The sequence below is a fragment of the Lytechinus pictus genome, chromosome 3, assembly GCF_037042905.1.
Source record: "Lytechinus pictus isolate F3 Inbred chromosome 3, Lp3.0, whole genome shotgun sequence".
Taxonomy (NCBI): Eukaryota; Metazoa; Echinodermata; class Echinoidea; order Temnopleuroida; family Toxopneustidae; genus Lytechinus; species Lytechinus pictus.
In genome coordinates this window covers 8,257,411-8,273,292 of record NC_087247.1, presented here as the reverse complement: position 1 = coordinate 8,273,292, position 15,882 = coordinate 8,257,411, and the positions used below count along the sequence as shown (strand labels likewise).

Here is a 15,882-nt window from a genome sequence, read left to right as displayed (position 1 = left end):
TGTTAAGCTGCACTAGGTAGATGTATGCTTATTATTAAGATCATTGTGATTTGTAGAAGTAGTATTAATATAAGCTGCAGCAGCTACCGCAGCTACAGAAGGAGTGGCAGTAGTAGTAGTAGCAACGTCAAAGACTTCTAAAGCAGTGACACTGATAAAAAAAACACACACACACACAAAAAAAAAAATTGCTTGTACTTCCTCTTCCCACTTCCAAGAAAATAAGTGGCAAGTGCAGTTTGGTTATTTGTTTGTTTTCCTTTAAAAAAATGTTATTAAAAGGGGTTGCAGTATGTTGTTTTTGTGTTTCAAAATAATATCACTTCTGGGCCCCTTCTTACAAAGTTTGGATTGATCCTATCAATCGCAATTCTATGGAAATCCAGTATTGTAATAATATTTTCTACAAGAATTAAAAAAAAATTCTTTGTAAACAAAAAGAAGCACACTGAACAGTTACAGAATATTTTGAACAAACATGCACTTCAGATGTTGACATTCCTAGCTTTCCATAGTTGTGGTTGATTGGATCAATCGCAACTCTTTGTAAGACAGGGCCCAGTACCCCCTCGATTCGATTCAACCTTGGTAGACAATATTTAGAGTATTATATTGTAGATCTTGTTTTGTTTTCCAACATTTTTTTTTTCATTTTGTATTTTGTTTCATGCAGACTTCTTAATCTTGAGATATGAAGATCATGGACACAAACCAATCACAAAAGATCTTAAGTGGTTTCAGGTAATAACATTATTTTCTACTATCATTTGTAATCAGAGCAAAAGAGAAGGAAAGCTATTAATTATATATGGAAATTCTTTTATTTGTCACTATTAGTTTTTATGCACTTAGTGAATATTCTTGGAAATTATAACTTAGCAATCCTCATTAACAATTTGATTAAACTTTCTATAGCTTAACTCATTAAGTCTGTAATTCTTTGGCGGATTTTCTTCAAACTTTTCCTCTTGTGGATATGGTCTGCTTGTATTAATGTCAACTTGATGTCAAGATGGATCCTTTTCATTTGACTCATCTTTAAGTTAAATTATGATGAAAGACAGAGAAATTATTATCAAGTTGTCTTCTCTTTATGAAATATTGCCCATTGAACTTTGATCATATTTTTGGAATCAACATCAAAATCTTAACAAGTTTAAGTTTTGGAATGTGACCATAACTTTGAAAGTATAATGGATCTAGTTCATGAAAATTTGGCATAAGGGTAATCAAGTATCACTGATTATTTTGCAGAAAAATCAGGTCATATGACACAATAAAGGTCAAAGGTCATTTAGGGCCAATGAACATAGTTCTTTATTATCATACAAAAGGTGTTTTTTTCTGAAGAATTATTCATCCAAGTTTTCAGTCATCATTACTGCTATGTTGAATCATGTAATGTAGGCGAAACTGCCAGAGGCATTCCACTTGTTTTGCACTATTTTTCTCTTTCTAATCACATTTTATGTAAGTTTTCTAAACTGAAGACTGAATTGGTTAACAAGAATCTTGACTTAAGTACAGTGAAACATGAGCTTGAAAAAAATAGAGAGGGAGAAGGTATTGATATGCAAATGAGAGAAGCGATGATGCCACTCACTAATTCTTGTGTATTTTATTGTTTCAATTATGCAATATTTCATTTTTGGCTGATTTGGCATGAAGGGGGACTTCAAATAAAAATTGGTTACAACTATGTAAATTCATCATGTTGAGGAAAGAATCAGACTTATTTTTATATTATAATGAGGAAACATTAAAATATTTTACATGATAAAAGTACAAATGATATTGTGAGTGGATGACGTCATCAGTTACCTTATTTGCATACTGACCAGGGTCCTGTTGCATAAAAGTTATCATCCAATAGTAATTACCATGGTAACACTGATCACCAACGAATCAAATTCAAGGATTCCATTGGATGGCAAAGTTACCATAATGATGATTTTTATGCAACGGGCTCAGGATGTACATATAATTGTCATGTGAAATTAATTAAGCAAAACTCTAAAAATGTCAAAATTTTCTTATTTCACTTTTTTGACTTTTTTCTTTCTATTCAAATCAACTTTTTATTGGGGTAGACTTCCCCTTTGAATTTTTCAGCATTGTGTGAAAGACACCGATGCACCATAAATGAGCTCAGTATATTTAGATTTTTGTTCTCTTTTGTATGATATAAGTTACTGGGCCAAACCACAAATCAAGTTCACTTTTATCCTTGATGGTCTAAAGTTAATCAAGTTTTACAAGCCTCTTTTTAAAGGAGGGGGGGGGATTCATCCCAATGACAAGTTGGTTTTAGTTAAAAGCAAAATTAGAGAAATTATTTGTGAAGATTTGATGAAATCAAAGAATGTTAAGCAAGTTATGATTTTTGTAAAGCTTTTAATTCATGACATCATATGCAAGCAGCCGCCCCATATAATGTAATATAAATTCAATAAATTTGATCTTTTTTTTCACTGGAACATAATGAATAAAAATATATTTATTACAGAAGGGAGTATGAAATGGTGTGTCTGATGATACTTCCCTGCTAAAATAAAATAGATTTCAATTTTTTTAGAAAATTATGTTTTGGAACTTATATCACACATACGGAGGAGCTGCCTGTCTATGAGGTCACAAAATCAAAACTATACATTTGTAAAAGTTAGACTTTGATGGATTTTGATTACCTGGTAACCTTTATTTTCTCTATTTTTCTGCTTTCATTAAGACCAACCTGTCGAGTCGGGGTGAACTTCCCCTTTAAAAATGTATGATTGTGTCATTTAGTTGTGAAAAAAAGTTACCATTTGTGCCTTTAATACCATGACTCACAATCTTGGCAGGTGAATTGATGAATTGAATGCAGCTGATCATGTACTCTTGGATATGTTTCAAACTGGTTTTACAAGCTCTAGTTTTAGCTTTATATTGTATCCAAATTTGTTGGATGCATGAGCTTGAACATTATGCTACATGTACAGTCACACCGAGGAAATAATGAAACCGACTGATGTTATGCCGTTCATTGGTGAATAACGTAATTTAGCTATTGTCGGTCTAGGGTCGGTTTTGCCTGTGTTGGAGCGTTAGAGAGAATGAAGGTTCACATGCCTTATAAGTTTTAAAAATAGAGCGCTTCTCGAAATAAAAAAAAGATAGTAAGATACTACTACTACTACTAATAATGTCATATTGACCCAGGGTAGCCACTTCAGTTCCGAAAACTGTTATCCCAGCGGGCCCTGCTTTACATGATTATGTTACTACTACCCCGGCTTTAGCACGGCTACTTTGATCGGGCGCTCGAGCATTCAAGGAATTTCTTCCTACCGGGTACCCATTCACCTCACCTGGGTTGAGTGCAGCACAATGTGGGTAAATTTCTTGCTGAAGGAAAACACGCCATGGCTGGGAATCGAACCCACATCCCTCAGATTGAAAGACGAGAGTCTTAACCACTAGAAATAGAATGAATTCTTGCAAACAAAAATCACCCACTCTTTTCCAGAGTTTATGTTTTATGCGCTCAGGTACATTACCGTACTTCAGTCCCTTTATAACTGTTGCACCCAATGTGTCCTAAATTCCTTCATTCTAACCACTTGAATTTTTCTTCTTTTCTACCTGGCAGTCATCTTTACTTAAACATTTACAAATCATGTGTATTTTTAATGATAACATTGTTATGGTACTTATGGAGAATTTCTTCTGTCACTGTCTTTATATCATTCTGTACGATTACATACAGTTTATACATGTAATCCATGTAATCTATGAGGCACGATAGCTCAGTCGGTAGACCGGGGGTTTCGGATTCCGGTGACCCGGGTTCAATTCCCAAGTGGTGCGCTAGTGCCCTTTGGTAAGGCATTTATCCTCATTACCAGGTCCCTTGGAGAGGACCTTAAGCCGTTGGTCCCCTGGTTGCTTGCTCACAGGCATTCGTGCTTTCTTAGCAGTCAGGTATAACATGTAATTTTGATGTAAAACACAATTTAGTAAAATGTGAGCCAATGTGCATGTAATTGAATTGAATTCAAATTAATGATACATTTGTCTCACCTGCATAGTAGAAGAGATATACATGTAAGCTTTTAGAAGGATGGTATTTCTGCATTAAAGGTATTGAATTAAAAAAATGAAGAAAAAAATATGGTAATTATGGACAGTCAAATATAATAATTCCGGCATTTATTGGTATGTTCTTTATTGTAGGGGCTCTGTCAACACAACCAAGGAAATTAAATAAGAATGATTTTTGTTCCAAATTCATAGAATCACTCATGCTATTCTTTTTTTTATTCTGAAGTCTATCTATGCAAAAGCACTGTGTGACGACATTTGTTTAATTGTTTTGATTATAAATTGACTTAAATACAGAAAAAGCTCATCCTACTTAACAGGAAATGTATTCTAGTATGTGACACCAGCCCACCCCAACAAATAGGTGATTTGAATAAAAAGTGAAATATTTAAAAAGCATAACATAGAAAATTTCATCAAAATCGGATGAAAAATAAGAAAGTTATGACATTTTCAAGCTTCGCTAAATTTCACAAAATAGTTAAATTCACATCCTGATTGGTATGCAAATGAGGACACTGATGACATCATCTACTCACTATTTGTTATTTCATTGTATAGAATATGAAATATACTTATTTTCTCCTCATGTAAAAGGGAGTTTTATTCCCCCTTAACATGTGTAATTATGATTGTTTTAACATTTTGTGGTTGAAACAAGAGGGTCCTCATTGTCAAACCTGTAAAAATTGAAATATTGTATAATTCAGACAATAACAAACAAAAGAAATAGTGAGGGAAATCATCATCTCTTACATTTGCATATCACTGAGTTGTGCATGTACACGTAACTGTTTTGTGAAAAATAAGCGAAACTTTAAAATGTCATAACTTTCTTATTTTACATCCGATTTTGATGAAATTTTCAATGTTATGCTTCTTTGAATTTTTCTCTTTTTATTCAAATCAACATTTTTCTGGGGTGAACTTGGCCTTTAAGTGAAGCTATGGATTGTACACTGGCAGGGACGATTATTGATAAATCCTTATATTTTGGAACACTCACTGCTACCATTGAACCATTGGATTTTACTATGCCGAGGTTGATAGGATAGCTACTTGACTTAATAAATAATAATAATACAAAACATTTATGGGGCGCTTAATACGGGCGTTTCTAAGCGCGCTGTGTTCTGAATTTAACTTTACATGGGAAAAAAATTCAATGGGCATAATAACACAAGGTGTGACAAAAATCATTAAGAGAGAAAAAAAATACTAACAGATTAAAACTGGTGTGCACCTCCAATGACCGACCCACAACTGGGATTCATTGATTGAAAAGGTATGTTTTGAGCAGGGCCTTAAACTGACTGACGGACTTGGCACTAGTCTATGCATGTAAGAGGGTAACTTGTTCCAAAGAGAAGGGGCAATAGAAAAATATTTGACAGGCAAAAAATGGAGGCCCCGGCCCTACGCTCAAAATTATTTGAGAGACTCATCTCCACTGCCCAGAAATGAATTATATCTTATTATTCCTGTGAAAGTTTTATCTTTTTTAGATATTTTGTTTCATGGGGGGGTGGGGGTGCTCATGTTTTTATTCACTTATTATCTTTACTCTTTTTTATTATCCTTGTATACACTCCATGAGAGCTACATTGGAAGACAAAAGTGCATGACAGGAAGTTACAGTGAAAGTGAAAGCTTGTAATTTTATTTTGTTTATTATTGAATTTCCTTTATCCTCATCCAGGATTCAAGTAAAGCTATCCATATTTTCACTCTTGATGTGATATTTCTGACATTCATAGAATTACATGATCTTTTTTCCCCCCATTTTGAATGCAATTAGTATACAGTCATTTTTTGAAATTTCTTTTTTGTATGACCTGGATAGTGTTCCAACATTTCCTTTTGATATAAATATACTTCTATTAATACATAACCTTTGTTTTGATGATCCCGGAAAGAGGGATAAAATTGTTACAGTTTTCAAGAGAATGACTTTGTGTAATTGAATAGATAATTTTTATTTACAACTTTAAGGCCTGAATTCACAAAGGTGGTTTTGAAAACTTACGATTGAATCCATGGTTTATGCAGATTTCCTGTATAAATTACGCTTAATTTAGCGTGTATCGGGCGCGTGTATAAAAAATGTCTAATGTTGATGCGCGCTTTTGTCACAGTGCGCCAAATTGACGCCTGTTACCATGGTTAGATACGCTATTTTATTCATGAGTCCACTGTTTTAAGAGTGGACTCATTCATTCAAAACAGTGGACTCATGAATAAAATAGCATGGATAAGCACGGCAACAGGCGTCAATTTGGCGCACTGTGACAAAAGCATGCATCAGCATTGGACATTTTTCAATATACGCGGTAAAATAAGCATAATTTGTACAGGAAATCTGCATAAACCATGGACTCAACCGTGGGTTTTCAAAACCACCTTTGTGAATTCGGTCCTCAGGGTCCATAATGCTTTTATCAGAAGCTTGTGCCTTGTCTTTATTAAAGCAAGAATCATGTCTTTCACAGTGGCTCCTCTCCTCGCATTCCACATTCATGTGTCTTTGAGTATAAAGGGGAAGTTCACCCCAACACATAGCTTATTGTAAAAATAGCAGAAAAAATGATAAAAAAATATTGGCGAAGGTTTGAGGGAAATCTATCAAAGATTTAAAAAGTTGTTTTTTTCATTACATGTACATGTATGTGACGTCATATGTGAGTAGCTTCCCATGTATCGTGAGCAAAAAAAAAATCAATGAAATGTCATTTTCTCAAAAAATTGAAATAGGGTTTTATTGTGCCTTTAGTATATCAACAGACAAATTATTTCGCCCCTGATCCTGAAAGAAGAACATTTTTAATCTTAATGAAGCATAAAAAAATTGAAATTCATGCATTTATATTATATAGTACATACATGGTGCAGCTGCTCATATGTTTACATCAAACATATGAAAAAAAAAAGAAAATTAAAATAACTTTCTTAAATCTTTAATTGATTTTCCTCAAACCTTTTTTTCCGGTATTTTTACACAAAAAAAATTGTCAGGGTGAACTTCCCTTTAAATCTGATGAAAAGATGCATGCACAGTCAGACTGCAGGTCCCAAGAAAGTGGCTTCTTTCATCCAAGTGATATTCATGACTTGAGATGTTTTGCATATTTAATGAGCTTGATGCGGACCAAAACACCTCTTTTCATTCGGTCATTGCTGCTCTAATTCTGCATCGAATTTCATGAATGTGGTACCATTGTAAAGAAGAAGAATCATTCTTTCAGGTCATGTGTTTGGATTTATTCAAAGATTTTGTAATATAGGTAAAAATTTTGATCTAAAATATGCTACAAAATAAATATTTTCACCTGACAAAAGCTGCTATTTTCACACTTTATTTTTGTTTGAGCCCAAATGATTTTTATATCATTATAAAGCTGAATATGTATGCTTTGAAATGATATAGGTTTCAAAATAAGAATTGGTTTAATCGGGTCAAGATCACACTTTTCATTTGCCAAGTACATAAAGCAGCTTAAAAACAAGAATACTGCACTCTGATTGGTCAAAGAGACCGCACACTGGCAAATTCCAACGGTTCCAGTGCCTGGGTTCGTGGGAAGGTCACACTTCCCATGTGGTAATCTCCTCAAATACCCCGCGCCTGTTGTTCTGTGAATCTTATCCAGCCAATCAGAACTCTGGATTTCATGCAAGTACAAAATTTCAGAAATCTCGTCTTGTACCTTGGTGGGAAAAGTGTGATCTTGACCCGATTAAAAGGTGCTGCATATCAAGAGTGGCATTGTGAGAAAGTACAGAAGTTCAGCTTTATGTTGATATGAATATCATTGAGGCTCAAAATAAAAAGTTTTGCACAATTTGCAAAAGAAAACAAAGGAAGAAAATTCAGTTTTGAGGCACATTTTCAGTCCCGAAATTTACTTATTTAACAAAATATTGTATACAAAATAAATGACCAATATGTAAGAGTAACTTTTACTCTATCTGATGGTGCAATAATATTTTATTTAACTTGAGGTTAAAACAGATCAATTCTTAGAGAAAGAAAATCTCACAAATCACGAGATTTTGCAAGGAGGAGGATTCAGCCACGAGATGATTTGGATGAATCTGGCCTTTTTGCTCATTAGCATAGGGACCTGCGGTCTGACTGTGCAGGATTGCTGCATGAGCGAGACAGCTCTGACTTTTAGATCTTCCTTAACTCTCCGCTTGCGTCTTCCTTCACTTCTAGAACTGTTGTCCTACTATTTTGTTTTTGTTTCCTTATACATGAGTAAATAGATGAATTAATGAATGCATAGATTTATGAAAGAAAGAATGAATGAATGAATTAATTAATTAGTTAATAAATGAATGAATGAATACATAAATGAATAGATCAATATATAAATTAATTAGTGGAAAAATGAATATTTAGATGACAAATAAATAAATGGATGGGTGAATGAATGAATGAATAAATAAATGAATGAATGAATGAATGAATGAATGAATGAATGAATGAATGAATGAATGAATGAATGAATGAATGAATGAATGAATGAATGAATGAATGAATGAATGAATGAATGAATGAATGAATGAATGAATGAATAAATAAATAAAACAATAAATAAAAAGAAGTAAACAAAATAACTGAATGTAATAGAAATAAATGACTAATGAATGTATCTGTCTGTATCTTTCAGGATCCAACTAAGGCCATTTGTGCCATCACCCTTGGCCCTACTGGCAGTTGGGCAGTGGTAGCATGCAGCGATAGGAGTCTTTATCTCATCCCTGTGCTAGCCCTCCTTGGAGTACCTTCATCTAGAACTGGGAATTCCTTCTGGAAGAAGAATGATGTCACCAAGATCGAGATCAAGGCTAACATTGGTAAAATTGCTGGTTTCATTCATTGATGTTTTAATACAAGCAAAAAGGAAACTTTGGTTATTAGAAAGGTGAAAACAGTCATTGTGAGTTTTCAAGTTCATTTCATGTCATATAGAACGGATATTATAGTAGATGCCTTAACATACATACAGATTATCGAGTGAGTCAAGTAAGACAGTTAACTTTATTCAATATTGAAGTGAAAAGAAGTAACGTAGGTTAGTGTGTATGCAACAGAGAGGAACTGAACCCAGGTAGTGAACTGGTAAATTGCATGCAGGGCAATAAAAGTGAAACAGAAAAAAAAAACAATTACAAGACATGAATGATAAAGAATCAAGTTTGAGCATTGTAACATATGTGTATTTGCAAACATAGGATTCCTAAGCTAGGCATCGAAACGCGAGGTGCGGACAGTAGATGAGAAGGGCCATGTTTTGTTTTTCAAACAATTAGAGCCCCCTTCCAATTCTACTGACCAAGCCTGGTGCCAGGCTGCCAACTTAGTAGTACAAAGCAGGGTTACAAAGGATCTAAAAGTAGATATCATTAATCTTTATGTCTGATAAATTTTGTTGGTTGGTCATTCATGAACTTACACCAATAACTATTCTATTCAGGAGTCCCGTCTGCCCTCCTGTGGTGGAATTCTTTGGATGATAGATTCATCATCGTCATGGGAACGGAGAAAGGAGAGGTGATGATGGTTGACCTGGGACTGGAGCGTGATGTCCGGACGGTGATGATTGGTGAGGCCATAGCTTCCATGGATATGATCAGACATGATGATAACATTGGTTACCTCCTGGTAAGTAAGCAACCTTGTGGGCATGTAAAGTCTCTGTCATGTGCATCAATTTTTGAGGGGCACAAAAAGTGAGCATTAAGTCTTAAAAATATAAAACAGTGTATTATAATGGGGATAAGAACTGTCTATATATATTCTGCTCACATAATATCAAGTAAATAGTAGCACAAGAAATAAGAAATAAGTTGCGAACATTGAAGCATTGTGAGTTGTGCTTCCTTTACCACATCAAGGTCTGATCAGTGGCGGACCGTGACCTGGAGGAGACAAATCATTGGAGGGGCACAGCATTGTTCACAAAGAATACAGTGCCCCTCCAATCATTTGTCTCCTTCGGGTCACGGTCCGCCACTGGGTCTGATAATATGCATTTTATGATGTCACAATGATTCATCCCAAACTGACCATTTGCAACTACATTTAGGTGAAATACAGGCTATGTTTTTCTCTTTCATGTTGATATACAACTCATAAGACCTTATGCAAGCAAGGTTTGGAATATTTCTCCCCCCCCCCCCCATCATAATTCCTCTCTAATACAGTATTAATGTAAAGTGTACAAGTATTACTTATAGACAAGTCAGGTCAAAACTTCTAGAACATACCTTCCTATTGGCCATTGACAGGTGTTCACCAAGGGAGGCAACCAATGGGGTATGCTGTTAGAACAGTCTTCTGAGGTCTCTGCCCTGACCACCTCTATGGAGATGGAGGCCGAGATACTAGAGTACGAGGTCATCCAAGCCAACAGTCTTCCCGTCAGGAGTATTCTTCATGCAGGTAATAGATTTATCTAGGGATACCTAGTGAAGTTCCTTAATGCATGTTATGCCTCTGTATACAGTTCTAGGTATTTTCTCTTTAAGATGGCTGGTTCAGTTCAAGGAACAGGCTTTGATAGTCATATCTTATTGGCTCTTTTCCAGCATCTTTGGGCAATGACAACTTCATTGATGACACTATTCCGTGTCTTACATATTCTAACAAAAAAAAAGAATTTCTATATCGATGTGTCTTTGTCATCTAGGAGAAAACATGTTTTTACTGTGTCCTCTGGTATGATAATCTAGTTTATATATCTAGATTTGATTTTGTGAATTGATCATTATTATCAAAGTGCTTGTATGTTTCAATCATGTAACCCTGAACTCTTTTCTATGCCAGGGTAGGGATTTACAACCATTTTAGTATTTATTGAATGAAATATAGGATAAGCTGAATATTTTCGCAATGGGGCACCTTGTGCTTCGTAATACATGCATCAACATCTGGAGAGACCTACTTAATTTTTTTTTGTGGGTTGACAACTTTTTTCCCCATTAGCATGCACTGTGAGTGAGAATTGAAATATTTAAGAAATATTTAAATGAATGATAAATCCGTGGTTGGGGGAGGAATAAGGATTAACTGGTAGTTTTCACGACAAGATCCTATGAAATCTGTATTGTTTAAATGAGGTTTTTAATCATTTTGAAAGAGAAATATGGCGATTAGTGCTTGGTGTGGGTTTATTCCCAATTTGTCTATTGCCAATTCGTCCAATCGCCAACTTGTCTACTATCATTTGGTCTACCATCGGTTCGTCCACTGTCCACATGGTCTAATTGCCAATTCATCCACTCACCATTTGGTCCAATTGGACGAAGTTTTAATTGTGCAAAATGAATGAAAATGAAATGGATAATAGACCAACTGGTTATGAGACGAAATGGTCATAGATGAAATGGTAATTAGACGAAGTGATTATTGGACCAAATGGTTTCTGGGCCAATTGGTTGTTAGAGGAAAGGTTGATGGACGCAATGGCATTAGACAAAATGAAAGTAGACCATGAGGTGAGAGGACAAGTTGGCAGTAGACAAATTGGCAATTTACCTTGAGTACACTGTGGTGGACTGATCTCTCAGGATGAACGGGAAGGGGTGATGTCACAGTTAGGGCACAACTTGTGTGCATGTGTGATGAAATGCACATATTCCATAAAACAATCAACATTTTATCCGTCCGACCACTGTATTTCTTCATTCTTCACTTGGTGAACAGCTCAATTACAAAAATTTGAGTGAAACAAATGTAAATCACCTAGGGCAGGTTCACAAAAGAGGGGGTCAGACATGCATACATTTTGGATTTGGCCAATGGCTTATTTTTGCGAATTTTGCAAAAAGTATCTATCCTCTTATATAATTAAATATATAATCTAGTAATGAATTGGAATAGAGACAGGAACTTTGAGGGATGTGTTGAAATAAACTAAACTTTAAGGCCCGTATTCTGAAGTCAGGATTAACTTAGACTGTGTGCTAAAATTATTTTTATTTAGTTTTATGTTACTTATGTTTACTCTGCTCTTTCCTGATTTATCGATGATGAAGACAATAATCTATTTATACTTCCTAGACAATTATGAATGATTTGGGAGTCAAATGAGCTGAAATATGATATCGCTACTGTTAGTGATTTATGTAACCATTGGATATCCATACTTAAACCACAACTTTAAACCTGAGTTTAAGACAAACCCGACTTCAGAATATGGGCCTAAGTGATTAGCAAGAAAATATTGGGTTAAAGTTGGAGAAAGGGAGTAACTTGATACCAATACACGAAGGAATGGATAGTCTAGACAGAGCATGACCCTTTTGATATTTATTGCAATGGAGTGCATCAGGGTGTCTTATCTACTATTTTGGAGATTGTTTGAGTGAGTTTCCTATTTGCATTTTGTCTGCAAGTGTATGCCATGTTTTCAGTTATAACAATAACAGTTTTTGTTTAGTCAATAGATCTGATTAAGGTGGTCCAACTCCAGTCAAAATATTTTCTGAGCTTTGAGTGGCAGATACCTACTCAAACACACCCATCAGTTTTCTTTCACTCTTTACTATTAGTGTCATATTCACCATCAAAATATATGTAATAACTGTTATATTCATCCCTTAAAAAATGGGTTTCCTCATTTCTGGGATGCACTGAATAATGAGAGTTGTCTACCTCAAACAGGGCTTCTGGCTGAAGAACTTGTCCAATTTTCAGGTAAATTTTGAATCCTGCATAATTGCATGCTTAGATCCCAAAATAGTCTTGATGGATTATATTAAAAATGCATTTTATTTTAAGGATGTGGTTTATGAAACTCTTTATGAATTTGCACCAATTTCAAAAGGTCAAGTCCACTACAGAAAAATGTTGATTTAAATCAACAAAGAGAAATCAAACAAGTATAATGTAACACTAAATTTTCATCAAAATTGGATGTGAAAGAAAGTTCAGACAGTTTAAAGTTTGGCTTTGTTTTCACAAACAGTTATATAAGCGCAACTTGGTGATATGCAAATGAGAGATTCAATGATGTCCGTTACTCACTATATTCTTTTGTTATTTATTGTTTGAATTGTACAATATTTCAATTTCTACAGATTTGACAATAATGACCAAATTGACTGAATGACAAAATGTTCAAACAATAGCAATTCCACCTGTTTGGGGATGAATAAAACTTTGTTTCACATGACAATTTGGAGAAAATTGAAATATTTCATATTTTATATCATAGACCAGGATGTGCATATAACTGTTATGTGAAATTAAGTGAAACTTTAAGATGTTGTAACTTTCTAATTTCACATGTGATTTTGATGAAATTTTTTGTGTTATGCTTGTTAGATTTTTCTCTTTTTATTCAAATCTACTTTTCGTTGGGGTGGACTTGTCCTTTAGTTATTGAATGCCAAATGAAATCACAAACACCCTTGCTCCATATCAATTAGGTATCCCCCTTGTATTATTTTCCCTGTAGAGAATAAATCAGTCAAATCCTACTTCAGTCTGCTTTATTTGTCTCTTCTTTGCACCGACAAGATCTCCTTTGCCCTTTCTCATTTTTCTTTATAGTGTAGTGCATCTTTTTTTATTTATTCCAATTAAACAGCATGGCGGTTAGGACTTTATGATTTGATCACCTCAAAATCTTTATTTATCTTTGGTGTTTGCCAGAATCCTATGAAATGTAAGCACTGTATTTTTTTGAAATCCAATGGATTTGTATCTTGTGCATACATTTTTTTTTGCTTGTTTACTTTCTGTTTCAAACACATTTTTAATTCAGTCACCTCAAAATTTAATAAGTATATTTTCTATAGATTAAGTTAATTGCAGCAGTTTTAAGGCTTATGTCTCTAGATCTTTTTTTACCCATTAATGATAGCAGCCAATGAGAGAAAAAAGAAGGCAAAAATTTAGGCAACAACTGAATCTATTTTCATTATGACGGTGTTGGTTTTTTGCAAGGATAAGAATTATTTTGCTACATATTGGAAAGTAAAATTTGTTATTTTTTTTTCAAAATTACGTATTCATGTTCATTTTTAGTGAGTTACTATAGTTGAGTTTTATTCTACAAGTTTATTAGCCATTTTCCAAAATGTATTTTATTGCAAATGTAAAAAATCGTTGCGATATAACATAACAAAAATGCAGTTGGCATGCTTTCAAGTTATGTACTAATGATGACTCCTTGCTAGTCCTCCAAAATCTGTATCTTACAGTTTAGTTTTGTTGGTGGATTTGTTAATATCCTGTGCATTTTTTGTTGTTGTCCTATTGTGAGATTTATGTTTCTTTTGTTAGCATGTATTCATTGAATGCTACTGGTTGGCCCAATGAAAGCCATCTCTGTTTAAATAGTGGATGTAGAGGTTTTTATTCAGTCATATTTTGCTTTTTGTTTTCAGATTTTTTTCTGCACCAATGTGGGAATTTTTCTTTGAGTAATTCATATCAATTGTGTCACATTTATGGTCTTTTCCTTAAAAAACCCCTATGTTTAGTTATTGAAGGGAGCAAATGTTTTAGTTACTTTTTGACCACATTTTTGTGGTATTTCTGGATTGATTTATTGCCCTGGTGATATATGTTTGGTAAATTTGCATGAGTTTAATTTGCATAATTATGGTCTTTAACACTTGTTTCTAAAAAAATTCTATGTAAATTTGAAACAAAATAAACAACAAACATATGTACATTGCAATGGACCAGCTTCTCCCAAGAGAGAAAAATCCAGAATTCCAGGTAGTTTATGATCTCTCCCTTTTCTTTGATAGAAGTCACATTCGTCCCTTCACACTTTCATTCTTTTGTGACACAAAAAAAAAATGTTTTATTTCGTTTTATACATAGCTTAAAAGTCAACTTCTTATTTTACTTATTAAAGATTACCACAATAATTAGGATGATGATGGTGTTATACATGTAATTGCCATACTCTAATTTCGGAGAGGCAATTCCTTTTTAAAATGTTTCCTAGTAGAAATATAGTGTTAAATAGTAGTTTGTGACATATCCAACACCATAGACACACTTGTACACAGTTTACATGTCAGCATATTCTGTGGAAGAGATGAACAGCAATAAACATGCCTTAATATTGATTCACAGTCATGTTTACAAACTTGTAGTGCTTGATCAGGCCCAGTGTCCAGAAAATCAAATTAGATATATGGCAATAGAATCATAATCTTTTGCTTGCAGTTTACTGGCTCACATTGATCAGGTATTAGGAATTCAACTTTTTGTATATGTAAATTAAGAAAGAGTAAATTAAAATGTTAAAATCTTGTCTCCCCCTCTTCACTGAACAAGGATGGCAAAATTTATCTCACACTCACAGCATGAGGAACTCTCGTTGGCTTTGCCAAATAGTCATAGCCAAATACCACCTGTTATCAAGAACTTCTTGTCCCTGAATTCGAATGGTCTGTCTTGTATACATGTTAATTTGGTTCGTAGATGGAACTTCTCCCGGATTTGCACCTGTTCGCTTCCAGCAGTTCACCCAGAATATTCAACTCACTTCCCAGTACGCCAGGGGCCGATCACTTGTTGCTGGTCATAACTTCACTGCTAACATCTTCAAGGTAACTTCAAACAATCCCCCAAAATAATTGTTTATTATTTTATTGGTTGTATGCATCTTATTTGGCAAAAGAGATATATATCATTTTCATATGAAAGGATACTTATCTGGAAATAATTCCAATACCTCCGGTTACCAAATATCGATTACGGTAAAAAAGGGTGAGAGTTTTATACAAAGCCGTTCAATGTTGGTATGAGTTCTAGGATGGGTTATA

General features: G+C 34.2%; 1 protein-coding gene across 4 annotated transcripts in view; it reads left to right on the top strand.

The window, feature by feature from the left end:
• LOC129255948 (uncharacterized) overlaps positions 1-15,882 on the top strand; it is a 63,438-nt gene that overhangs the window by 5,851 nt on the left and 41,705 nt on the right. For 2 of the 4 annotated variants that reach the window (XM_064096282.1, XM_064096281.1), the window contains exons 3-8: positions 674-741; positions 8,757-8,943; positions 9,564-9,751; positions 10,378-10,531; positions 12,755-12,787; positions 15,539-15,666. In XM_064096282.1, coding sequence (XP_063952352.1) covers positions 674-741; positions 8,757-8,943; positions 9,564-9,751; positions 10,378-10,531; positions 12,755-12,787; positions 15,539-15,666 — 758 coding nt within the window. The remainder of the gene's footprint in view (positions 1-673; positions 742-8,756; positions 8,944-9,563; positions 9,752-10,377; positions 10,532-12,754; positions 12,788-15,538; positions 15,667-15,882) is intronic. The other 2 variants (XR_010292892.1, XM_064096283.1) reach the window with 1 other exon arrangement.